The following is a 27,083-nucleotide window of genomic DNA, read 5'->3' as shown; positions in this document are numbered from 1 at the left end:
CAAAAATGAAAATTTTCAATAATGACTCAACCTCATGTCATTCCAAACCTGTAAGACCTCAGTTCATCTTCAGAGCATTCAGAGCAGTTAAGATATTTTAGATTTAGTGCGAGAGCTTTCTGTTCCTCCATTGAAAATGTATGTACGGTATACTGTCCATGTCCAGAAAGGTAAGAAAAACATCATCAAAGTAGTCCATGTGACATCAGAAGGTCAGTTAGAATTTGTTGAAGAATCAAAAATACATTTTGGTCCAAAAATAACTAAAATTATGACTTTATTCAGTATTGTCTTCTCGGTCTTTTGTGAGCGCGTTCATGACGCTGCTGATATACGACGCTTCTGACATATTTCCTGGTGTTTTTTCCCAATAACAAAGATAACACATCAGCAGCATAAGGCCGGGTTCACACCGCAAGCTGCAGCAGCGCGTTAGCAGCAGGTAGGCAGAGTAGAAGCAGCGCGGGCCTATTTTGCTTTCACACCGGCAGCGGAGGCAGCGCGCAACTGAACAGCGGATTTTGGACAGAGTACTCTATAATGGTAGTACTCTATAATGTTCGCATTGCTTTATTTCCATTTAAAATACATTTAAATATTTTAATTAATAATTTAATTGTAACTTTTGTTGCATCTTTGTTTTGCTGTCTTTATTTTCCGTGCAGTATGTGTTGTTAATAGAAGAAAGGCCATTGCGCTATATTTGTTATTAACCCCTTACTAGTAACCCCCCTTTTTTGGCATGGAGACCGAAATTACATACCCAAAATAAAAAGGTTTCTGCTCATGATTCTTTCTGACTAGATACATATTCAACATATGTTCACAAAGCTGACACTTTAAAGTTTACTGTTCAGGAATCAGAATCACTCAGACTGTTATGATAATAGAGATATATAAGCTCAAACATAAAAACAAAAATAAAAATATTAAAAACATATGTTTTAAATGTATTTAAAAAAATGTTGATGTAGGAAATGAGTTTGAAAACACAGTGTAGCTAAGGCCACAAGTCTTCCAAGACTTCATAAAAAATTTCATAATCGAATCTGTAAAACTGTGAATTTTATGAAATATTTTCTAAGGCCATGTCATGTGTGTTTTTAGAGAAGGCTAATCAGATTGATTTATGGCCCTTGTCATCTCTGTAAGATCTCACATGTAAACTTTCCTGTGCTCTTTGTGTATGTTTCACTGTTGAAAACTGCCCGAATCATGATTGTATTGTTCTCACCAAACGGTTCTTTCACACCTCCGCCAAGTATGACACATTATCCGCATTATTCTTTTATCATTATTCTTTTGTTTTTATTCCACCTTTATTAGCCTTGATTGTGGTTTTTCAGGCTTTACAAAGCAACAAAGCAGCGATCTCACTTCAGTCTCTCTTTGCATTTAGCCCTTATTTATCAAAAGTCTTACTATAAAAATACAACAAAACATTTTCTTACGACCTTACGTGAATTATTGAGACAAAAATGCATTATGAAGAAGAAAAGCACCTGCTATTAGTAGCATTGGTGCTAACGTTAGCATCAAGCTACATCTGACAATTTATGAAATTATTAGTTACACTTTTACTCAAAACTCACTTTAAACCCCGATCGAGTGTTTATAATAACTTCCTTTAGCGATCAGGGGTGGAATTTGGTCGTTTACTGTTGTAAAAATATGTTATTTGTTGCCTTTTTCATCGCTGCACAAGTTAGCATTTCCGATGTACATTTTCGATTTTTTTTATAAAAACGCCCCAGATCTCAAGAAATTCTCATACCAAGCTTTACTATCGTAATCGCGGGTTTATTATTCGGATATTTTGTGTGTACAGAGGTGTTTCAGTGTTGTTTTGGCAAGATAACTACCAGGAAGTGTGCAGGAAGCATGTGACACGATGGGGCGGTGTCCAGATATGAAACTCTAAGATTGATGTTTGAAAGACCCAATCAGAGTCTGAGTCACACACCGCACGAGCTGTGACTACTGCACGCACACAGAGATCGCTGGGAGAGGCTGTTTATCATCTGATCGCGTAAATCCGTGGAAAATGAATAGAAATGACGATTCTGTCTGAAGAAATATGAAGTAAACATCAGTAAATATATCCATATATCTCCGCAGATATGCATCTTTGGTCTGTAAATCCTTATTGACGCTGTTCAGTGAGTCTATGTGAACACAAATAAACCGCTCTTGACGTGACTGAATATGAGTGAGTTGTGAATTTCTATTCAAAATGTGGCATAATACGGATTTATTATTTTGCACTCCTGACATAAATCACTAAATATCTGTCACTGCAACAATGTTTTATCAAAATATTGGTCAAATATCGAAGCTTGAGTCTTTAAACTTTCCATTGATGCACAGTTTGTCCAGATGAAGTAAGACAGTGATGTTTAATGTGCTGTGAAAGTGAAACAATAATAAACTGGGGCCGTCAGCGATGTTTGCACGCAAAGGGGTTAAGGAGATTATGAAAAAGACGCAGACTTTGGGTTCATCCCATTAACCAACGTAAGAGAGAACTTGGTGCATATTACCATCTTGTCACTGGGTTTGTTTGCAAGCACGTTTAGCAAAGGACAACCTGAAAACCAATTTAATATACGGTTTTAAATTCTGTGTATTGTAAATGGTTCACAGCCTTGACTTCCTGCTCATCTTGTTTATTATATATGCATATCACCTGCTTTTGTTATTTGTGTGCTTATGTGTAATTTAGAAATTGTAAATAAATGGTTCCAGTTGAATCAGTTTTGAATCAAATATTGAGTTGTTTGCTCGTGTGCCAGCGAAAGCGTCAAAAACACTATACAATTACTTACCATCTGTAATATGAGCCGTTGCAACTTCATGCTTTTTCCTTCTCCTGCAAGTCTTTGTAAAGTACATTGTGTGGATCATAAAGAACTTGATATTTCTCAACTTCCACGATGAGACGAGTATAGTCCATTATTGTCTTTCCAGGGGCATTCTGAAGACCACCGCCTGTGACACCATGTGCTGTTGTTTATGATTATCAGCATGTCAGCACGACATCCGTTCTTCTGCCAATATATTGGCCTATTTATAAGAATACGCCTACTACTACTAATAATAAATATATCTCTAAGGATAAACTAGCAATATAAATTATTTAAAGTTGTTTTTGTATTTCGGCAAAAAAAGTTTATTTTTGGATAGAACTGTAGTACTTTGACAGATTTTGTAAAAAAAAAAAAAATTATATATATATATATATATATATATATATATATATATATATATATATATATATATATATATATATATATATATATATATATATATATACATATACATATAATAATTTTTTAAAAAAATATCATACATTTTTTATGTAATTCGCTAAAAACACAGTAGATATCATTAATGCAAATTTTGGGCAAAATTCCTTTTTCGTTTCAGTACATGTGTATTTTGGCCATGATCATTGTCACTTTATCTTCTATACATATTTTTTTATATTAATTTTCTTTCCTAACATACTCCAGTTCTTGTTAAAACACCCTAGATGTGCTTATTTTGTGCATTTAGAGAACTTTTTGTGTGAAATCATATTTATTTTGTCCATCAAAGGTATACTTACACTTTAACTGAGCGTCAGCAGTGGGTGCAAAAATAGACCCAGCGCCGAAACGATCGCGGCACTGCTGCTTCTGCTCTGCTTCTGCAACGCTCTGCCGCACAGCCTCTGCATGCGGTGTGAACGCTCTCATCTGTTAACATAGGCACCGAAAAAAATACGCGCTGCTTCTGCTCCCGGCCTAATACGTTAACAGCATCACTACAGTGTTGTGAACGCACTCACAACAGACCCAGAAGAGAAGACAATGGGTCAGAAGGATTGCATAATATAAAGTAGGTTACCTTGCACAGCTGAATATGGCCTGCTGGGAAAAATGGGTAAAACTTTATAATAACGTTCCATTATGAGTTATTTATAAGTCAGTTATAAATTATTAGATAATGATGAACTTATCATTTACAAAACATGACTATACATTCATAAATTATTTATAAGTAATAAGTCAATATTATTTAGTAATAATTTATTAGTTCAGTTATAAGTCACTTACAAGTTATTAGGTAATGATGAACAAATCATTTACAAAACATGACTATATGTTCATAAATTATTAATAAGTGGTATGCTAATGATTTACATGATATGTGAGCTGCAGTGGAAGGTAAAAGTGGTTGAGAGGTTCACTTTATCACTAGATTCCACACACTCCACACAGTATAGTGCTTTAGTATACCTGCATGTTTATGCTTTTGATCACAGACCAACTTACAACTTCATAAATAAATCATATACAGTACAGACCAAAAGTTTGGACACACCTTCTTTTTCAAAGTTTTCTTTATTTTCATGACTATGAAAATTGTAGAGTCACACTGAAGGCATCAAGGGCTGTTTGACCAAGAAGGAGAGTGATGTGGTGCTGCTCCAGATGACCTGTCCTCCACAGTCACCAGACCTGAACCCAATTGTGTTGGTTTAGGGGTGCGCTGGACCGTAGACAGAAGGCAAAAGGGCCAACAAGTGCTAAGCATCTCTCGGGGAACTTCTTCAAGACTGTTGGAAGACCATTTCAGGTGACTACCTCTTGAAGCTCATCAAGAGAATGGCAAGAGTGTGCAAAGCAGTAATCAAAGCAAAAGGTGACTACTTTGAAGAACCTAGAATATGATTTTTCGTTGTTCCACACTTTTTTTGTTATGTATATAATTCCATATATAATTCCACATGTGTGGAAACTCTTTGAATGAGAACGGGTGTCCAAACTTTTGGTCTGTCTGTATATAACTTACTAATGGATTTAATTAATCGTTTATTCATCATTTGTATCATTTATTCATCAACTAATAACATAAACAATCTACTAATTATCTGTTTGATTAATTTAATTATAACTTTTTTAAGATAACTTACAACATATTTTTAAATCGTTAGCATACCACTTGTTATGTATTTATGTATAGTCATGGTTTGTAAATGATACGTTCATCATTAACTAATGACTTACAACTGAATTAATAAAACATCACTAAAATGTTATCTAATTACTTATTAATCATTTATGAATCTATAGTAATCTTTTGTAAATGATAAGTCATTTCTAAATTATTAGTTGATGAACTAATTTCTGAACTTTGCTATAAAGTGTTACCAAAAACTGTTCTTATGCCTTACTAGTGGTCAGTGCTCTGTAGTGCCAACCAGAAGGCAACAGTTTGAAGAGAGAGTGTGCAGGGTGAATGGGTTCCAAAGTGTGTTTACCAGCCATTTTCCTCAATCTTTGAGATTGGGCGGGGGAAACCAATAATCCTCTCAGAAGTCTGGACTGCCAACTGTAGTCTCTTGATGTCTGATTTGGGGGCTGAATTAAACCAGACAGTTATCAATGTACACAGGACAGACTCAGTGATAGCCGAGTATAACTGTTTCAGCAGCTTCTGTTACAGGTTACAGCTGGTAAAGGAAGTACAACTTCTGCTGGGCCTTTTTAGCAATAAAGTCTATATGATTGTCCCACTTCAGAAGAGCAGTGGCGAGAGCACACAACAAGCTGGTTATCCACGGACAGATTGAGGTGGGCTCCGAGATCTGGGTCAGTTTGTCTGAGAGAAGGTTATGTATGATAGTATTGAAGGCAGAACTGAAGTCATAAATCACAAATAAATAAGTCACAAATAAGATCCTATCATAATTCCCAAGTCTGACGAGGTGTTGCAGGATGTAATGCAGTCTCATGTCGACTGCATCATCAAGCAAGGGTCTAGTGATGTCCTTCAGTAAAGCCAAGACCAGTCTCTCAAATAACTTCATGACCACAGACGTGAGAGTAAAGTTAAGTCCAGTGATTTTGGTGACTGGAATGATGGTGTTGAGTTTGAAGAAGCATGGAACTTCACACAGCTCCAGTGACCTGTTGAAGATCTGTGCAGTTGGTCAGTGCAAAGCTTTAGACAGGCAGGTAAAACACCACCTGGACCAGAAGCTTTCCTAGACTTCGGCGGGTCCTAGCTTTTCAGAATAGTTATTTTAGCCACTGATCTTTGTCAGTCTGTTTCTGGCCTGGTTATACCAAATTGTATCCTTCTGTAAGCATCATCTTTGGTATGAGGAAGCTGCAGGTTGGTATAAGATAAACTAGACGGTGATCAGAGTCCCAAAGCTGCCCATAGGACGGAATGATATGCATCTTATATTGTGATTTAACAGTGATCCAATATATTACTCTCTCTGGTGGGACATGTAATGTGCTGTTTGTATTTTGGCAGTTCACGGGAAAGATTTAGTTTTGTTAAAATCTCCAAGAATGATTAACATAGAGTCTGGGTACTATTGCGCCATTACAGTTATTTGTTAAGCTAGCTTGCAGTGCTGGGCTCACACAGGCATCCAGAGGGATGTAAACATTGACAAAAATGAACAAGGAAAACTCCCACGGTGAGTAGAAATGTTTACGGTTTACAAGATAGGAGATAATATCTTTTTCAGAGTTGTTACCAGGGCTGAATTTATTTTATTAATCTATTAATCTTATCCTGACATAGGCAAAACTATTTTTGGGCCCCCCTTACTTATTAGTAGACCTATATAATATTACCAACCCAGCAAACAATCAGTAATCACTGGAAACATTTACAGTGTATTTATAGCCATGAGCACTTATATTGTCTGAGAATGGAGAAAGACCGTTCTATTAATAGGCTCATTTTGTATGTGTTTTCATTAATGTATGCACATTTAAACAAAACCGCTGAGCCTTTAACTAGAAAGTACAACAAAACATTTGAATAATCAAAAAAAAAAAAAAAAATATTGTCTGCAATGTGTAGTTTAACCCTCTGGAGTCTAAAGGTATTTTTGGGGCATGAAGAAGTTTTGTCATGCCCTGACATTTGTGCTTTTTTCAGTTTCTTATAAATATATAAATGGGTAAATTCTAATCTCACTGTAATCAGCACAAACTGGGCTATAATAATATGTGAGCAGCATGTATGTACATGATTGTGTTTTTGAGAAAAAAAAAATTATTATGAGTGGTTAGTGAAAAACTAAAAAAGTTAAAACACTTGAATAAGGCCATAAAACACATAAAGAACAATGGATCCCGGGATTTTTGAGAACTGGAGCTTGTAGCCTAGAATTTGTCTTTCTAAATTATGTGGAAATCATCTTGTTTACTCACAGAAAAAAAAATATATTGATTCAAATTTTCTAAGACACTTTTGGTTGGTAAAAGTCATATGCGAGTAGGCGTCAACTATCATGAATATCATTGTGATTTACACCTGAGAAGACAAAGCCCTGCATAATGAGCTGCATAATGAGCTGCATAATATGCCTTTCAGTCAGCTGTTCCACTGTGAGGGAGGAGTTACAAGAAAGAATGTGAGGACAAAACAAATCTATATAATTATCCCACAACATAATTTAATATCCATTTGGGGGGGGGGCAGTTAAACATTTTTTTAGAACAATCAAAGCTGACTTTCAAACTAGCTTTTTGCATAATTTTCAAACAGATTTGGATCATTACTCCTGTCACACAGTCATTCAGAAATCCTTTTATAATCTTATTTTCTACAAAAAGAAACAAATATTTATTGTTATTATTATCATTATTTTTATCATTATTATTTATTAATGTTGAAAAGAGCTGAGAATATTTTTCAGTTTTTTTAGGGGGATAAATTAAAGAACACAATTTTTTGTTACATTTGTTACAGTTAAATTTATTTGTTACATTTATATTATTTACATCAAGCTTTTGAATGGGATAGTATTGTATAATGTTATTGAAACTTCACAATATTTCACTTGATTATACACTTAGTCAGGAATTATAGTTTGGAAAAAGTCTAACTAGTAAAATGTATACACGTTATGTGAAAACTAGTACAAGTATATAAATAAATAAAAATAGAATGACTCATGTTTATGATTTCTGCTTCATTCTTTTTTTTCTGAGGAAATCCATTTCTCAAATCCTCAACCACATTACATAAAAGTAGACATGTCACGCTTTCTGTAGATATCTCTCTCATGTCTCTTCGTTGAGTATTCACGGAGTTACAGTTCATTTTAATGACTTGTTTGTAAATGAAGATCAGCGCAGACAAAGGCTGCAGACAGCACACCTTGTTTGTTATCTTTATTTTTTAAGTGCACAACGTTTTGTTGTTATTATGTCTGTATCCAAAAAAAAGTAGACCCTTTACAGATTTGATTGATGTATTGCTCTTATCTGTATGATCAAAACTGGAAGTGTAATTTAAGTTCTTTTCGGGGTTATCAGGAGAAAATGACTCATAATGCGTATAGCTGACATATTTATTTACAGCTTAAATACACAAATTTCAATCTTCTGGATAATGATTTGATGTAATCTATGCGATTAACTCAAAACTACGTTTATTTTATCACTTTGATCCAGGACATGTTCCCCTCCAACTGTACAAACAAAGTGACCCCTCAAAATATGATGTTCTTCGTGCTGCTCTGCTGACCTTCATAATGTACCCATTAGTTAGTTTAGATGACAAAATGTTTAAAAAGTTCATTTTTTTTAAGCCTGGTCTTCCTCAATTGTCTAATAGTCAACCCAATCATTCTGACCCTGACAAGCAATTAAAATAAAACAAGGTTGGAAATATATTAGATGCTTGTTGCATTTTCACATCCATGAAATGGAGTTCATGTGGAGCAACATTTACTGTCAAATGAGACACTCAGAAACACCGAAAACACCTGATTATGAGGCGCTTGCATGCAAATAAACATGGTGTTGTGCTGTATGTTCATAAAATTACATCACAAGCTTTATAATATGATGATCACACTAAGCAGTTTTATTGATTTAATCAAAAACAATTTACCTCAGAATCTGCAGCTGACAGTTTGGACTCTTCAGTCCTTGAGAAAGCAGCTTCACTCCTGAATCTTTCAGCTCATTGTTACTCAGGTCCAGCTCTCTCAGAACAGAGTTTGAAGATTGTAGAGCTGAAGACAGACTCTCACAAGACTGATCAGTGAGATTACATAAGGAAAGTCTGAAAAAGAAAAAGAAAATAATTGGATACAAAATAATTCTTAAAAGTGTGAATTTTAGTAATGTAATAAAAAAAATTGAACATTTCAAACTCAAACCTCAGTATCTGCAGCTGACAGTTTGGACTCTTCAGTCCAAGAGAAAGCAGCTCCACTCCTGAATCCCTCAAGTCATTGTTACTTAGGTCGAGCTCTCTCAGGAGAGAGTTTGAGGATTGTAGAGCTGAAGACAAACTCTCACAAGACTGAGCATTGAGATTACAAATGGGAAGTCTGAAAAATAAAGAAAAAGTAATAAGTTACAAAATAAATCTTAGCAAAGTGAATTTTAATAATTAGATACAAAAAATGTATCAAATATTTAAAACTCAAACCTCAGTATCTGCAGATGACAGTTTGGACTCTTCAGTCCATGAGAAAGCAGCTCCACTCCAGAATCCTGCAGGTCATTGTTACTCAGGTCCAGCTCTCTCATGACAGAGTTTGAGGATTGTAGAGCTGAAGACAAACCCTCACAAGACTGAGCAGTAAGATCACATAAGGAAAGTCTGAAAAAGAAAAACAAAGTGATTGGATAAAAAATAAATCTTTGTGGGATTTTCAGCAATTAATGTAATACAAAAATAAATCAAGTTTTTCAAACTTAAACCTCAGTATCTGCAGCTGACAGTTTGGACTCTTCAGTCCATCAGAAAGCAGCTTCATTTTTGAATCACCCAGGTAACTGTCACGCAGGTCCAGCTCTCTCATGACAGAGTTTGAGGATTGTAAAGCTGAAAACAATCTTTCACAGGATTGAGGTGTAAGATTACATACACATACCCTGTATGGAGAAGAAAACAATCAATGATATTAATGTGTTTATCTGGTAGGGTTTATGATCTGGAGCACAGTTGACTTGTAAAAACCTTTCACTATAGTAAAACAGTTGAAGTAAATTCAGTAATCACCGAATACATCTGATAAATGGTGCCTGTTGGGGCTGGTGCCTGTTGGTGTCGCTGTTGGACAGTGTTTTCTCTACTTCCTGTTGGCCTTCTGTAGCTAATCATAGCTCCGTGTAGCTGTTTTTATTTTATATTTTTTTCTCTATAATCTTTCTTACTATCACTGTCTGCTTGTTTGTTTTTTAAATTGTAAAATATAACTTAATTCACACCATATTTCTGATATTACCGATCAATCTTATCAGATTAACTTTGATCGTTCACTCTTCCGTGACTGCAGTACACCTGCAAAGCGTTAGCACCCGTTAGCTTGCCATTAGCGTTTTCTTTTCTCCTCTCCTCTCCTCTCTCATGCTGCAGTTTTCCACAAGTTCATCAAACAACCGCAGTAAGAATATTTCATCAAGCACGGTGAGTAATGGCTTCTCCTACAATTGTTATTTGCACCTCTTGCCACATGTACAGTTTATCTATCTCTGTCGCTGATGAGGGATTCACATGTGATAAATGCAGGGAAATAGTTAGGCTGACAGAGAAGATTTCAGAATTAGAGACACGCATCCAAACTTTAATTGAGGACAGTAAGAATGTTAGGGCTCTAGATATGGCTTTGGATGCGTCTAGCTCAGGGACTCCTGTACATTGTCCAGTCCCAGCAGAGCCCCTGCAGAAGGGCAACTGGGTGACGATGAGGCAGCGTAGTTGTGGGTCAAAACACCGCTCTTCTGTTCCGATCAAAACATTAAACAGGTTCTCCCCACTCAGTGATGCACCCACTGAGAAACCTGATGAAAGTGCTCTAGTTATTGGTGATTCTATTGTACGGAACGTGATTATAGAGACACCAGCCACCATAGTCAAATGTTTACCGGGAGCCAGAGCGCCTGACATCTTGGCAAATTTAAAAGTGCTGGCTAATGCTAAACGTAAATGCAGTAAGATTGTTATTCATGCCGGCGCTAATGATGTTTGACTTCGCCAGTCGGAGATCACTAAAAATAACTTTAAAGAGGTGTGTGAACTTGCAAGCACGATGTCAGACACTGTAATATGCTCTGGTCCCCTCCCTGCTTACCGTGGTGACGAGATGCATAGCAGATTGTCATCACTCAATGGCTGGATGTCTAAGTGGTGCCCACAGAATAACATAGGTTATATAGACAATTGGACGAGCTTTTGGGGCAGACCTGTCTAGAAATATGGCACATAGTCTTAGTGTTTATACTTGACTAACTGGGGCCCAGGTCAGGAAGCAGACAGACTGGCTAAACCCACCGTCTGCTAGCTGCCTCCCGTCACAGAGGTCAGTTAATTCTCAGCACATAGAGACTCTTTCACCTAGATATCACACTATAGAGACTGTGTCTGTTCCACGAACTAGAAAATACAAAAAACGTCCAAACCAAGTTAAGGTTAACAATTTAATTGAGGTTCAACAAATAAAAAACAAATGCAATATGGATAAACAAATGATAAAGATTATTGAATATCAGATCCATTTCTACGAAAACACTTTTTGTAAATAATATAACTGATCATAATATAGATGTGTTTTGCTTGACAGAAACCTGGCTAAAACCTGATGAATACATTATTTTAAATGAGTCCACCCCCCAAGATTATTGTTATAAACATGAGCCGCGTCTATAAGGCAAAGGGGGAGGAGTTGCTTCAATTTATAACAACGTTTTCAGGATTTCTCAGAGGACAGGCTTCAAGTATAACTTGTTTGAAGTAATGGTGCTTCATATAACATTATCCAGAGAAACCAATGTTAATGATAAATCCCCTGTTATGTTTGTACTGGCTACTGTATACAGGCCACCAGGCCACCATACAGACTTTATTAAAGAGTTTGGTGATTTTACATCCGAGTTAGTTCTGGCTGCAGATAAAGTCTTAATAGTTGGTGATTTTAATATCCATGTCGATAATGAAAAAGATGCATTGGGATCAGCATTTATAGACATTCTGAACTCTATTGGTGTTAGACAACATGTTTCAGGACCTACTCATTGTCGAAATCATACTCTAGATTTAATACTGTCACATGGAATTGATGTTGATAGTGTTGAAATTATTCAGCCAAGTGATCTCAGATATCTCAGATCATTATTTAGTTCTGTGTAAACTTCATATAGCCAAAATTGTAAATTCTACTTCTTGTTACAAGTATCAAAGAACCATCACTTCTACCACAAAAGACTGCTTTTTAAGTTATCTTCCTGATGTATCCGAATTCCTTAGCATATCCAAATCCTCAGAACAACTTGATGATGTAACAGAAACTATGGACTCTCTCTTTTCTAGCACTTTAAATACAGTTGCTCCTTTACGCTTAAGGAAGGTTAAGGAAAACAGTTTGACACCATGGTATAATGAGCATACTCGCACCCTAAAGAGAGCAGCCCGAAAAATGGAGTGCAGCTGGAGGAAAACAAAACTAGAGGTATTTTGAATTGCTTGGCGGGAAAGTAGCATATCCTACAGAAAAGCATTAAAAACTGCTAGATCTGTCTCAATTATATTCCTTCTTAGAGAAAAAGGGTATATTCGAGGATTTCCAGTCAGGATTTAGACCGTATCATAGTACTGAAACTGCTCTCCTTAGAGTTACAAATGATCTGCTCTTATCATCTGATCTTGGGTGTATTCTCTATTAGTTTTATTGGATCTTAGTGCTGCGTTTGACACAATTGACCACAACATTCTTTTGCATAGACTTGAACACTTTGTTGGCATCAGTGGAAGTGCATTAGCATGGTTTAAATCGTACTTATATGACCGCCATCAGTTCGTAGCAGTGAATGAAGATGTATCATATCGATCACAAGTGCAGTATGGAGTACCTCAAGGCTCAGTTCTAGGGCCGCTACTCTTCACGCTTTATATGTTACCCTTGGGAGATATCATCAGGAACGATGGTGTTAGCTTTCACTGTTATGCTGATGATACGCAGCTCTATATTTCCTCGCAGCCCGGTGAAACACACCAATTTGAAAAACTAATGGAATGCATAGTCGATATAAAAAATTGGATGACAAGTAATTTCTTACTGCTAAATTCAGAAAAAACAGAGGTGTTAATCATAGGGCCTAAAAACTCTACTTGTAATAACCTAGAACACTGTCTAAGACTTGATGGTTGCTCTGTCAATTCTTCGTCATCAGTTAGGAACCTAGGTGTGCTACTTGATCACAATCTTTCCTTAGAAAGCCACGTTTCTAGCATTTGTAAAACTGCATTTTTCCATCTCAAAAATATATCTAAATTACGGCCTATGCTCTCAATTTCAAATGCAGAAATGTTAATCCATGCATTTATGACTTCAAGGTTAGACTATTGTAATGCTTTATTGGGTGGTTGTTCTGCACGCTTGGTAAACAAACTACAGCTAGTCCAAAATGCAGCAGCAAGAGCTCTTACTAGAACCAGGAAGTATGACCATATTAGCCCGGTCCTGTCCACACTGCACTGGCTCCCTATCAAACATCGTATAGATTTTAAAATATTGCTTATTACTTATAAAGCCCTGAATGGTTTAGCACCTCAGTATTTGAATGAGCTCCTTTTACATTATACTCCTCTACATCCGCTACGTTCTCAAAACTCTAGATTTAAATCTAGATTAAAGACCCATCTCTTTAACCTGGCATACACATAACATACTAATATGATTTTAATATCCAAATCCGTTAAAGGATTTTTAGGCTGCATTAATTAGGTAAACTGGAACCGGAACACTTCACATAACACCGTACTTTCTACATTATTAGAAGAATGGCATCTACGCTAATATTTGTCTGTTTCTCTCTTGTTCCGAGGTCACCGTGGCCACCAGATCCAGTCTGTTGTCCAGATCAGAGGGTCACTGCAGTCACCCGGATCCAGTACGTATCCAGACCAGATGGTGGATCAGCACCTAGGAAGGGCCTCTACTGCCCTGAAAGACAATGGAGACCAGGACAACTAGAGCCCAGATACAGATCCCCTGTAAAGACCTTGTCTCAGAGGAGCACCAGGACAAGACCACAGGAAACAGATGATTCTTCTGCACAATCTGACTTTGCTGCAGCCTGGAATTGAACTACTGGTTTCATCTGGTCAGAGGAGAACTGGCCCCCAACTGAGCCTGGTTTCTCTCAAGGTTTTTTTCTCCATTCTGTCACCGATGGAGTTTCGGTTCCTTGCCGCTGTCGCCTCTGGCTTGCTTAGTTGGGGTCACTTCATCTACAGCGATATCATTGACTTGATTGCAAATAAAAACAGACACTATTTCAACTGAACAGAGATGACATAACTGAATTCAATGATGAACTGCCTTTAACTATCATTTTGCATTATTGAGACACTGTTTTCCAAATGAATGTTGTTCAGTGCTTTGGCGCAATGTATTTTGTTTAAAGCACTATATAAATAAAGGTGATTGATTGATTGATGATCAATGTAAAAGATTTGTTGTGGAACTTAACCTCTTAGCCAGCACCCCGACGCCCTCATTTTTGAAAGCCTTTCAACTCGCACGTGTCAGTGTTTATCAATAAATTAAATGAAACTGGACAAATTTAATCATGACAAACTATGCATCATTATAAAGATCTAAGCCTCAAGCATCGACGACAGATAGCTGTTTTTCAATGGAAAGCTTATGAAGACTGTATTTGCTACATTTGTTTAAGCAGTACACATGCAATGGAAGCGCTGTACATACCAGATTCGTCGTAATAACGAGTCATAAACACATCCACAGCTGTAAATTCTGGTTTAGTTTGGAAGGTAAGGGGGCACTGAACGACATCTCATGAAGCACGTTTAGTCCAACGAAGCAATAACGTTGTAATATGGATCATAATTCCTTTGTTTACGTTTCATTTCTTCAGCGACAGAACTGTTTGCGTCCGTTATGGAATAACTCACGGTCGGAAACTGCGTCTTGGTAGTAAAAAAATGGCATGGTTTTGCAGCATACAGTGTCCCAAACAGAATTTGGCACTCCCTCGTGGCGCGCTCTGATGCGCCTTTCAGCTGATGGATGCGGAACTTATAACGATCGCCTTTTTCTTTGTTTGCTTTATTTTTCAAAAAAATTTATATATGTGAGTGTGTGTTTTATTTTCAATGTGAATGTATCTGCATGATTACCATCTGTTTGAGTGCAAATCAGCCCAAATCAGCTCGTTATTACTTTATGATCACGGCTATCAAAGTGAAAGCATTATTGCATTATTGAGACACTGTCTTCCAAATTAATGTTGTTCAATGCTTTGGCGCAATGTATTTTGTTTAAAGCACTATATAAATAAAGGTGATTGATTGATTGATTGAACGCGTCTATATGAATAGAAAGAGTGGATTATTTCCTTTGGCACATTTGAGTTATTACAATCTGTATAAGGGGCCATCAGCACTTATTCGCATCGTAATTCATTGTAAATACTGCATTTCTAGCAATCTCAGGATTTTCTGTAATTGGCAAACAAAGTTAGACAGATTTTGGTTGGCCACCTTCTGTGGTTTGATAAAACATCTGATCTGATCATCATATGTTCATATCAAATTGGCCTCAATTGATGATTTCTTCCTTTCTTTTGATAAAAAATATTATCAGAAGCCACTGTATTTTGTCTCTGATGACTATTTTAACTCTTTGTATATTTTATAATTTTTTAACAAAGCATTCCTGGTGCCCAGATCATCATATAGGTTTTTTTGTTTGCAAGAATGTAATAATTTAGTAGGAGGGTTGGGATATTCAGAAATCAGATCAGATGTGTAAGGTCAGGAATCAAATAACTTGTAATAAATTTACATTTTGATTCTGCTTCGAATCCCGTACATTTATTAGGATTTCAAAAGATTAATCTGCAAGAAGACAAAAAATAACTGTTTTCATGTGCTGCACGCGTACACATACACACACACGCACAAAAGCTGCCTCTACTGTATATTCGCAAACATTAGACTGAGCTCTCTTCCTCGCATTCTTACAGATTGGAAATGGAAAAATACACAAATAATTATAGTTATAAATGAGGCCACAGACATCTTGGAACTTTAACTGAAAAGCTCTGCTTTATACCCAAAATGTCTTAGAAATGAGGACAATATAAGCAATCAAAACAACAAAAGAGCAATGATATATAAGTGCTATAACAAGTCTCAGTTAGCTTAAACGCAATACACGAGAGATTTTAAATAATATTATAAATAAAAAGAAAACCGATAGAATAGAAAAAGAATGGAGAAAGCTAGAGTTAGAGGTCCTTTTTTAAATAATAGTATAATAAATGAAAAGAAAATAGAATGCAAAAAGATTAGAAAGGTAGAAAGATTTTTTTATGTATTTTTTATGAATAAAATTAGAATAGTGAGTGCTAAAGTTCAAATAAGAGGGTCAAATAAAAATGGAAGAGATGTGTTTTAAACCGATTCTTGAAGATGGCTAAGGACTAAGCTGCTTGGATTGAGTTGTCATTCAACCAGGAGGGAACATTTAATTTAAAAGTCCATAAAAGTGACTTTGTGCTTTTTTGGGATGGCACAATCAAGCAACGTTTACTTGGAGAACGCAAGCTTCTAGAGGACACTTAAGTCTGAAGTAATGCATTTAGGTAAATAGGTGCAGAGCCAGTGGTAGTTTTGTAGGCAAACATCAATACCTTGAATTTATTTGCAAACAGCTACTGGTAGCCAGTGCAAATTAATAAACAGAAGTGTGACGTGTATTCTTATCGGCTCATTAAAAATTAGACCTGGAAGACCTGCCAAGAAAGCATTGCAATAGTCCAGCCTGGACAGAACAAGAGCTTGAACAAGGAGTTGTGCAGCATTTTCCAAAAGAAAGGGCCTGATCTTCCTGATGTTCAATTACGCAAATCTGCAGGACAGTTTTAGCAATGTGGTCTGCGAAAGTCAGCTGATCATCAATCATTACTCGTTGATGATCAGTAATGATTGATGAGTTACGGTTGATGTGCCTAACTTGATGTTGAAATTGTGATGAAACGATGGGTTTGCTGGAATCACAAGCAGTTCTGTCTTGTCAAGGTTGAATTGAAGGTGATGGTCCATCATCCAGTAAGAAATGTCTGTTAGACAAGCTGAGATACGAATAGCTACCATCGGATCATCAGGATGGAATGAGAGGTAGAGTTGAGTGTCATCAGCAGAGCAGTGGTATGAAATGCCATGTTTCTGAATGACAGAACCTTATGATGTCATGTAGACAGAGAAGAGAAGTGGTCCAAGAACTGAGCCCTGAGGCACCCTAGTAGTTAGATGTTGTGACTTGGACACCTCACCTCTCCAAGTTACTTTAAAATGACCTATCTGACAGGTAAGACTAAAATCACTGGAGTGTGGTTCCTGAGATGCCCTTTGCCAGTAGGGTTGACAGGAGAATCCGGAGTTTAACCATGTCTAAAGCAACGGATAGATCAGGCAGGATAAGTATTGAAGATTTGGATTCTGCTCTTGCCAGTCTTAGAGCTTTAACAATTTAGAGCAAGGCAGTCTCAGTTGAATGTCCACTTCTGAAGCCAGACTGGTTGCGGTCAAGGATCTTGTTCTTTGTGAGAAATGCAGAGACTTGAACACAGCTCGTTAAAGTGTTTTTCCAATGAAAGAAGAAGGGAAACTGGTCTGTAGTTCTCTAAAAGAGATGGGTTGAGAGTGGGTTTCTTAAGTAGTGGAGTTATACAAGCCCGTCTAAATGATGAGGGAAAAGACCAGTGTGGAGGGATGTGTTAAAGGTCCCCTTCTTCGTGATCCCATGTTTTAAACTTTAGTTAGTGTGTAATGTTGTTGTTATCCAAAGATGCAAACAGTTAAGGGGAAAGAAGTGAAGATAAAAAACATTGCAGATAGCCGGGAGGGTAAGAGTGAGTGTAGGTTACTTCAAAATATGACATGTGGAGGGGTGAGTGATGTGCCAGGGACCATGTTGAGGTTAAGAGGGAGGAGGAAGTGATCCGAGTGCAGTGGAGTAACCTATACATGATCAGTAGAGCAGTGTCGTGTATTGTCTGATTTGTGGGTAGCAGTAATTGGTACTCGGTTGAGATCTAAAGAAGCAAGCATAGGCTGGAAATCAGAAGACAGAGGTATATCTAGGTGTATGTTGAAATCTCCAAGCATAACTAGGGGAGTACCATCCTCAGGAAAGGTTGAGAGCAGCACATCTAATTCATCCAAAAAGTTACCTAGTGGTCCTTGGGGTTGATAGACAACTACAAAATGTATTTTAAGAGGGTTTATAACAGTAACTGAATGGGATTCAAAGGAGCTTTTGATACCCAAAGATGTTAAAGGATTACATTTTCAATCATTTGAGATAAGCAGACCAGTACCTCCATCTCTTCCAGTTAAATTAAATTATTGGAGAGTGCTGCAGGCATAGCACTGTCTTCTGGTTTGATCCAAGTCTCTTGTCAGGGCCATGAGATTAAGCTTAGAATAACTAATAATAGAAGTGATAAAATCGGCTTTATTTACAGGAGACCAATAGAAAAAGAAAGTAGTGTATTAGCAGACATAAGCAAAGTGTGCAGGTTGTTAAGATTGTGCTGCCTACATTGTGTGATGCATGATTTGTGAGACATAAAATCCTTTTTGGTGTATGATACAATTCACAAAAGTGTTTATTCTAATTTTTGCACACTCTTAATAATGAAGATTTGGAATTGCCTTGTACCTTCACCCCTGAAAGAATTTGTTTCTTCATGTACAGAAAATATAAGACAAACAAGAGCTTCATTGAGAGGTGATTGTGCAGCACGGTTTAGAGTCCCTGATTTTGGTCATTCATTTTTTCTGTTAGATTTTATTAATTGGAATAATTTATCAATTGATATTAGACAGTGTCCTACCTACCTACAACAGTTTAAGCTACATTTGAAATATGGTAAAAAATGAGTCTATTGTCACCTATTTTTATTGTGAGACCAATTGTAGGGAGGAGGATGCCCTTTAATCTAAAAATCTATGTGTTTGACAAGAGAGGGATTAAGGGAAATGTTTGTCTTGCTTAATTTATTTTAATGCTAGGTAAGGTACTTTCACAAACCCTCAGTTTCTTCTTCCCGGCCCCTAAATTAAAAAGGGGAACATAACATATGGTAATACTTTGGTGTTTTTGCTACATAATGTGTTTTGATTACCTCCTGCTCAGGGATAGCAGATGAAATTTAGCTCTTTGGGTAAATCTGGGTCAGTCTTTCACTGTCCATTGTCTGTTATATAAAGTTATTAAAGAATAAACTAATTTAATAATATAAAAAAAAATGAAAATATTCATTCAGACAGTAAAACATTAATTTAAACATAGGACAAAGAGTTCAGATCTATAAGCTGTTAGTTTTGACTTCCCTCACACTCAATCCTTCATCTTCCACACTGAGCTCTACAATCATCAGCTCTCACACAGACACACAAAAACCACCTCAGATGCTTTAGTAAGAATATCTCACACACTTCTCCTGCTCAAGGCCAGAAGTGTGGTTCTCTGAGATTTTAACCATTGTGTTACTTTGGTAAGAAAGCATATGCTAGAATCATAAATGTGGTCATGCTTTGACAGTGGAGTGATTGTTTTCAGTGTTACTTACTGAACGGATGTGGATTCTTTAACCACAGGTAACAGATTCTGAAGAACTTCATCAGCTATATGTTTTGTTCCACTAAACTTTTTCACATCAAACACATCCATCTTCTGCTCTGATGTCAGCAACACATAAACCAGAGCTGACCACTGTGAAGTGGAGAGTTGGGCTTTTCTTATTTTTCCAGATTTCAGATAATCTTGGATCTCCTGCATCAGTGAATCGTCACCCAGTTCATTCAGACAGTGAAACAGATTGATGGATTTCTCTGGAATGCAATTCTCTCCGATCTTCTGTTTGATGTACTCAAGTGTTTTCTCCTTGTTGTATGAGCAGCTTCCTGTCTGTTTCAGTAGTTTTTGTAAGAGAGTCTGATTGGACTCCACCGAAAGACCCAGAAGAAAACGCAGGAAAAGATCCAGATGTCCGTTCTTACTCTGTAAAGCCTCATCCACAGCTCTCTGATGCAACTCGGATAATGACTTCATCCAGTTTAAGAATTTAGACAACAAACTTTGTTTGGTTTGGTCAAACACATTGATTTTCTTCATTGTAAAGGATAGGTGCACATACAGAGCTGCTAGATGTTCCTGAAGGCTCAGATGAACAAAGCAGAAGACTTTCCCCTGATACAAGCCTAATTCCTCTCTGAAGATCTGAGTGCACAATCCTGAGTACACTGCTGCTTCTGTCACATCAATGCCACACTCTCTCAGGTCTTCCTCGTAGAAGATCAGGTTTCCTTTCACAAGCTGCTGGAAAGCCAGTTTCCCCAGTTTGAGGATCATGTCGTTACTTGTCACATTCTTCTCATAGTCCTTCTCATGTTTAATGTTGGTCTGAAGGATCAGGAAGTGTGTGTACATCTGAGTGAGAGTCTTGGGAATCTCTCCACTCTCTGCTGGACTCAACATCTTCTCCAGAACAGCGGCTGAGATCCAGCAGAACACTGGGATGTGGCACATGATGTAGAGGCTCCTCGATGACTTCAGGTGTGAGATGATCCTGTCGGCCAGACTCTGATCACTGATTCTCTTCCTGAAGTATTCCTCCTTCTGTGGCTGATTGAAGCCTCGTACCTCTGTCACTCGATGTATACACCTAGAGGGGATGAGATCAGCTGCTGCTGGTCTGGAGGTGATCCAGATGAGAGCAGAGGGAAGCAGATTCCCCACAATGAGGTTCATCAGCAGCTCGTCCACTGAGGCTGATTCAGATATATTACACAGTTTCACTTTGTTTTTAAAGTCCAGAGACAGTCGACACTCATCCAGACCATCAAAGATGAACAACACTTTATAATCATCACTGGATATTTCCATTTCTTTAGTTTCAGGGAAGAAGACATGAAGAAGATCTGAAAGACTGAGTGTTTTGTGCTTCATCAGATTGATTTCTCTGAAAGGAAGTGGAAATATGAGCTGGACGTCCTGATTCTCTTTCCCTTCAGCCCAGTCCAGGATGAACTTCTGCACAGAGACTGTTTTTCCAATGCCAGCGACTCCCTTTGTCAGCACAGTTCTGATGGCTTTGTCTTGTCCAGGTAAAGGTGTAAAGATGTCACTGCATTTGATGGCTGTGTCCTCTGTTGCTGCTCTCCTGGATTGTGTCTCAATCTGTCTCAGCTCATGCTCATTACTGATCTCTCCACTCTCACTCTCTGTGATGTAGAGCTCTGTGTAGATCTCATTCAGCAGTGTTGGGTTTCCCTGCATTGCTGTTCCCTCATACAGACACGCAAACTTCTTTAACAGATTTGATCTAAATGTGTTGAAGATTTCATGCCTGTAAAATAAAAATGACATATTACATCGACATGTGTTAATGAGCAAAATGTTGTATATATGCTGTTTAATATGTTCATGGCTCATATTCACAAAACATTTTAAGTGGCTCATAACTCATCGATTTAAGAGAAAATATAAAAAATAATGGGCGCGGAAATCCTAAATTTATGACTCCTAAATTTGGGCTCTAAGAGTATTTCAGCATTTTAGCTCTAAAACTAGCTCCTAAACCTGTGAAAGGTTAGTAGCAGTGAAGAAAACTAATAGCTAAGATCAAGCCACAAACTAAAATGGCAGTTACTGGCAATCTCCCTCAGAAGAAACAGCATTTTTTTTTTTTTTTTTGCAGCCTCTAGTGTCAGTCACTAGTACGTCTCTTGAGATCAGGGGAGTGAAGTTTACCTGTCCAGCACCTACACGCTGGTCTCCGTTACACCACCCCACTAAAGCTCACTCCCATCTGGGTCACGCCCTCTTAAGAGTTTAAGACTTCTCTCAATTCCTTACAACAAGTTTGTCTCAGGAGCTTTGTGAATAGGTTTTAAGAGAAAACTCCTAGCTAAAAACCTTTACTGCGATTTAGTAAAAACTCTTAGATAAGAGTTTCCCTAAGATAAAGTTTTTTGAATACGGGCCCAGATCATATTTCTTACAGAAATGCTACACCTGAGACCAAGTTGTGAATTTCCACTGTTAAACTTTATTGGATCAATCATAAACACATCACTCTTCATAGACACACAGCTGGACTCTGCTTCTGATCTCTTCTGATTAAGTGATCTAAAACAGAGAGAGATTAAACCGTAAAGTCCATGCTAGGGATGAGCAACTTTGACAGTGATGAGAAACAAATCCAGGGTAAGTATACCAAGTACACCAAACTACTATTATAAACATGAGCACCATCAAACTGGTCGTGGGGGAGGTGTTTCAACAATATATAGTGATATTCTCAATGTTACCCAGAAAACAGGATACAGGTTTAAATTAGAGGTGGGCATAGATTAATTTTTTTAACCTAGATTAATCTCACTGTTATCTTTAAATTAATCTAGATTAATCTAGATTAAAATGGCTCATTCGAATTGTGCCGACGGCATTCAGAATATGTGTGTTACCCAAATAAAATTGACAAACAGTAAGTCTTTGAGAAGGGGTTTATCAAGCTAGATGGTGCATTCGAAATGTACATCTCCTGTTTCATAAATGCATCACAAACTGCTTGAAAAAGCTGTAAACTAATTCCACATTGCACAAGTGGGGACCCGGCGAAGGTTGTACCAGTGGGCCCTGTTTGAAGTTGTCTAATTTGTATGTTCATTTATTTTTATTTATTTGTGCTATTTACACAAAGTTTAAGGTTTTTTCAAGTTTGTAGGTGTCAAGGTACAGAAACTAAATAATTCAATGTAAAAAAGCACTGGATAGTCTTCAATGTAAAAATGAAATATACAATGAAACCTACATTTATTCAGACACCTTCAACATTTCTCACATTATTACAGTTTTGCTATATATATATATATCAAAAAATATATCTGGTGTCTGAATAATTTTTGGTTTGACTGTTAAAACTACAAAGTAGTCAAGAGCAGTGAGTGATTTTCATTTTGATTTTCTTGGATTAACATTACAGCAGCCAGTAGCTAAATTAGGCGCGGCCCCTTTAAGAGACGATGAACGCATCCAATATAATACACATCCCATTTTTTCCCCTCAACTGTTCACTTAAGAAGTAACTGACAGTTTTTCCAACTTAATTTTCAGGTTGGTTATTTTGACATATTTCGTATGTATTTGTCAGCACTAGAGCAAAAATAAGCAAATTCGATGGTCAAGTGTATTGATCTAAACACTTGAAAATGCTTATTTTTAGCGTCTCGAGGAGCCTTCTCTGCGTGAGCCCTGAACACCAGAACACCGCGAGTACTGAATCGGGCTTTTTCACATCTTGTTGTTTGTTTCAAACTGCGATTTGTATTTGTTCGTTCCGGTGCAGGAGGGACTTTGAGGAGAACTTCGCAGAAGAGAGCTCAGTTCAGTGTTGCTGTCCGTTGGGCTGGCCTCAGTCAGTCGATTATATAAAATATCAAGGTGAAAGTCATCATAGCTTGCTTATTATAGACCCAGTTCCCAACCCAACTTTGAGAATAGATTAACGGCGATATTTTTTTTCCCGCCCGATAAGAGTCTTGCGTTAACGCAGCACGATAACGGCAATAACGGTCCACCACTAGTTTAAATAATTGTAAATAATTCTGCTTAAAATGGTTTTTAAAGGTCTTTAATTAGATTTTAAGAACAGCACTTCACATATAAAATTTTTTTTGTTTAACAATTTTCCCAGGAAGGCATGCAGGAGGCATCCAGAACAGAACAGATCAACCTCAGCTGGCTCCTCTCGATGTGGAAGAGCAGCGGCTCTACTCTGAGCTCCTCCACCCTGCAGAGAAAGCTCATTTAGGCTGCCTGTATCCGGGTTCTTGTCTTTTCGGCCATGACCCACAGCTCATGACCATAGGTGAGAGTAGGAACGTAGATTGCCCGGAAAATGGAGATCTTCCCCTTGCATCTCAGCTCCTTCTTTACCATGACAGACATGTACATCGAACACATCACTGCAGAAGCTGCACCTATCTGCCTGTCAATCTCCTGCTCCATCCTTCCCTAACTTGTGAACAAGACCCCAAGATACTTGAACTCCTCCACTTGAGGCAGGAGCTCTTCACCAACCTGAAGAGGACATGCCACCCTTTTCCAGCTGAGAACCATGGCCTTGGACTTTGAGGTGCTGATTCTCATCCTAGCCGCTTCACACTCGAATGCAAACATCCCAGTGCATGCTGAAGGTCCTGGCCCGATGAAGCCAAAATTACAACATCATCTGCAAAAAGCAGAGATGAAATCCTGTGGTCCCAAACCGGACACCCTCCGTCCCCTGGCTATGACTAGAAATCTTGTCCATAAAAGTAATGAACAGGACAGGTGATAAAGGGCAGCCCTGCTGGAGTCCAACATGCACTAGGAACAAGTCTGACTTACAGCCGACAATGTGAACCAAGCTCCTGCTCCAGTCATACAGGGACCTGACAGCCCTTAACAGACGGCCCCGTACCCCATACTCCCGGAGCAGCCCCCACAGGAGGTCGCACTAGCATTGTCATGTTGGAAAATGGAAGCTATTCCCTGAAAGAGACAACGTCTGGATGGGAGCATATGTTGTTCTAGAACTGGGATATACCTTTCAGAATTGATGGTGCCTTTCCAGATGTGTAAACTGCCCATGCACACACACTCATGCAACCTGCATTTATTTTGAATAAAATCTAAGTTTGTATAAGTATGCATTTAGCAGACTCTTTTATCCAAAGCGACTTACAGTGCATTCGGGCTACAAATTTTTGGTCATGTGTTCCCGGGGAATCAAACCCCCAACCTTGCGCTTCATAGCGCAATGCCACTTGAGCTACAGGAATACAAGTTTATGATATTTGTAAATTATTCCCTTCCTTTTTTTACTCACAATTTGTACAGTGTCGGGTTTATAGATGGGTTTTTACTGAAAAATCTAATTCCTTCTCTGCCAGCAGGTGTCACTTGCAGAGCTGCATAAATATAGTGGTAGCATTGAGTTTTACAGTACTTGTATTTCCCTGGTACATATATGGGAAATATATTTTACCTACAGGCAAATGAGTGGTAACAAGGTACTTAGCTGAAGTGTATGTAAATGGTAACAAATAAGACTGGCTGTACTTAAAAGTCGTACATGCATGGTAATTAATTTGTACATACAGACAAGTGTGGGTAAGAGCAGTCACTTACAGGTAGTGCCCATACATGGTAACAAATTAGATAATTTACTGTGCTTACTAATGTGAATATATATGGTAAATATGTAGTAATTATGGACAAGTGGGTACAAACAGGCATGTTCTTACAGTATCCATATGTAGTGTAGAGCACTTGGATCTTGGTGGACTAACATAAGCAAACTGTCCAATGCCATCAGATTGCAATCTCCTCCCCATCGAAAAGAGATAAATGTACCTTCCCAAAAGACACCCCTTGTACTGAGTCTGAGTCCCATGTTCAAGGCTGTAAAAACAGATTCCTGCTCTTTTCCCCTGCAATGATACCAGCACAACCAGCGGATGAAGTCTCTGCTGCCGGACTGCTCACTGGATCACACTTATCCAAACCTCTTCCAGAGACCTTGGCATTGTTAGATATTATCAGTATATGATTATTCTCATTTACATTTGATATTATATAGCTGATCACATTTTAAAGCAAATCTTTTATGTATTTGTTTGATGCATAATAGGCTTTCCAGATAATGTAGCTCTGACATTGCAACACCCAAAATAATATCTTGCATTTTATACATCTTATGAACTTTATTCCCATTTAATTTATGGTACTCATTAATAGTTGTTAATTACTCATGTCTATCTTTTGTTATTAAAGAGTTAACACCAATCTCTCTTATGTGATCCAAATCCAAATTTAAACTGCCCAGTGTAACCTTTTATATGTTTGGTTGAATGTATTTAATTTTGATAATGAACTGCAATGTAAGTTTGAATTGCTAGAATACATGAACGGCAGGTGCCAGCGCGATCGAAACAGCTGACACATAAAAAAAAAAAGAAAGAAAAATTTTGGAGTAAGATATAATCCACAAAAGTATTAACTTTAATTTGTGCACACTAACAATAAAAATAGAAGATTTTTGCTCTTGTAAAATAAAGCAAACCAACAGAAAGAAGACAACGAAAGACAATATTTTGCCTTATTGAAAACAAATTGTTATTTTTGTTAGGCCCATTATATAGGCTATTCATTTTCCTTAAAAGCACCCAGTTTTGTCCCAGGGCTTGAAAACCTGTGCCCTAAGCTAGTTAGGTCCATGCAGAAACTTCTGAACATTTACATTTACATTTAATCATTTAGCAGATGCTTTTATCCAAAGCGACTTACAAATGAGAACAATAGAAGCAATTAGACCAACAAGAGTATACAAGTGCTATGAAAAGTCTCAGTTAGTCTAGTACAGAACACATAGCCAGGTTCTTTTTTTTAAAGATTATGATAGACATATGATAGATAGTGAACGATGCTTGGCGTCACCGTTTAGTGACATCACTGAATGCTCTGGGAAAACGTATTGTCTGTTTTGGTCACAGCACCTTTTAAATGCTGTTTTGAATCTATTTGTTTTGAATTTATTTATTTACAAAATAAGCTCTGATTATGACAAGTGTGGTATAAAAGCTTTGTTTATTAGAGGAATAATTGGTTAGCTGAAAAATCTCAACAGGTTCCACCACATCCCAAAGATGCTCTATTGGGTTGAGATCTGGTGACTGTGGAGGCCATTTTAGTACAGTGAACTAATTGTCATGTTCAAGAAACAAATTTGAAATGATTTGTCGTGCACATTTAATCTCGCCAAACATATCTAATGTGCGATCATATAAAGACGTTTGTCAGTGAGATCTGCGTGAACTCTCATGCGCGCCGCGGAGGCTGTCTGTCAGTCACACACACACACACACACCACAACGAGCGCACGCACATGCATTAACTGTACGTAAACTCCTGCTTAATAATAAAGAGTGACGATGGCGAAGAGTTTTGCTTAATGTTATGGTGCACATTT

General features: G+C 37.5%; 1 protein-coding gene across 32 annotated transcripts in view; it reads right to left on the bottom strand.

The window, feature by feature from the left end:
• LOC127966783 (NACHT, LRR and PYD domains-containing protein 12-like) overlaps positions 1–27,083 on the bottom strand; it is a 110,680-nt gene that overhangs the window by 14,153 nt on the left and 69,444 nt on the right. For 28 of the 32 annotated variants that reach the window (XM_052568030.1, XM_052568086.1, XM_052568135.1 and 25 more), the window contains 6 exons: positions 22,085–22,198; positions 19,638–21,416; positions 9,735–9,908; positions 9,460–9,633; positions 9,185–9,358; positions 8,914–9,087 (listed from right to left, as the gene is read on the bottom strand). In XM_052568030.1, the coding sequence (XP_052423990.1) occupies positions 8,914–9,087; positions 9,185–9,358; positions 9,460–9,633; positions 9,735–9,908; positions 19,638–21,416; positions 22,085–22,198 (2,589 nt within the window). The remainder of the gene's footprint in view (positions 1–8,913; positions 9,088–9,184; positions 9,359–9,459; positions 9,634–9,734; positions 9,909–19,637; positions 21,417–22,084; positions 22,199–27,083) is intronic. The other 4 variants (XM_052568038.1, XM_052568254.1, XM_052568093.1 and 1 more) reach the window with 3 other exon arrangements.

This window comes from Carassius gibelio, chromosome A4 (assembly GCF_023724105.1).
Source record: "Carassius gibelio isolate Cgi1373 ecotype wild population from Czech Republic chromosome A4, carGib1.2-hapl.c, whole genome shotgun sequence".
NCBI classification, from domain to species: Eukaryota; Metazoa; Chordata; class Actinopteri; order Cypriniformes; family Cyprinidae; genus Carassius; species Carassius gibelio.
Note: the sequence above shows the minus strand (reverse complement) of the source record. Positions and strands in the feature narration are given on the sequence as shown.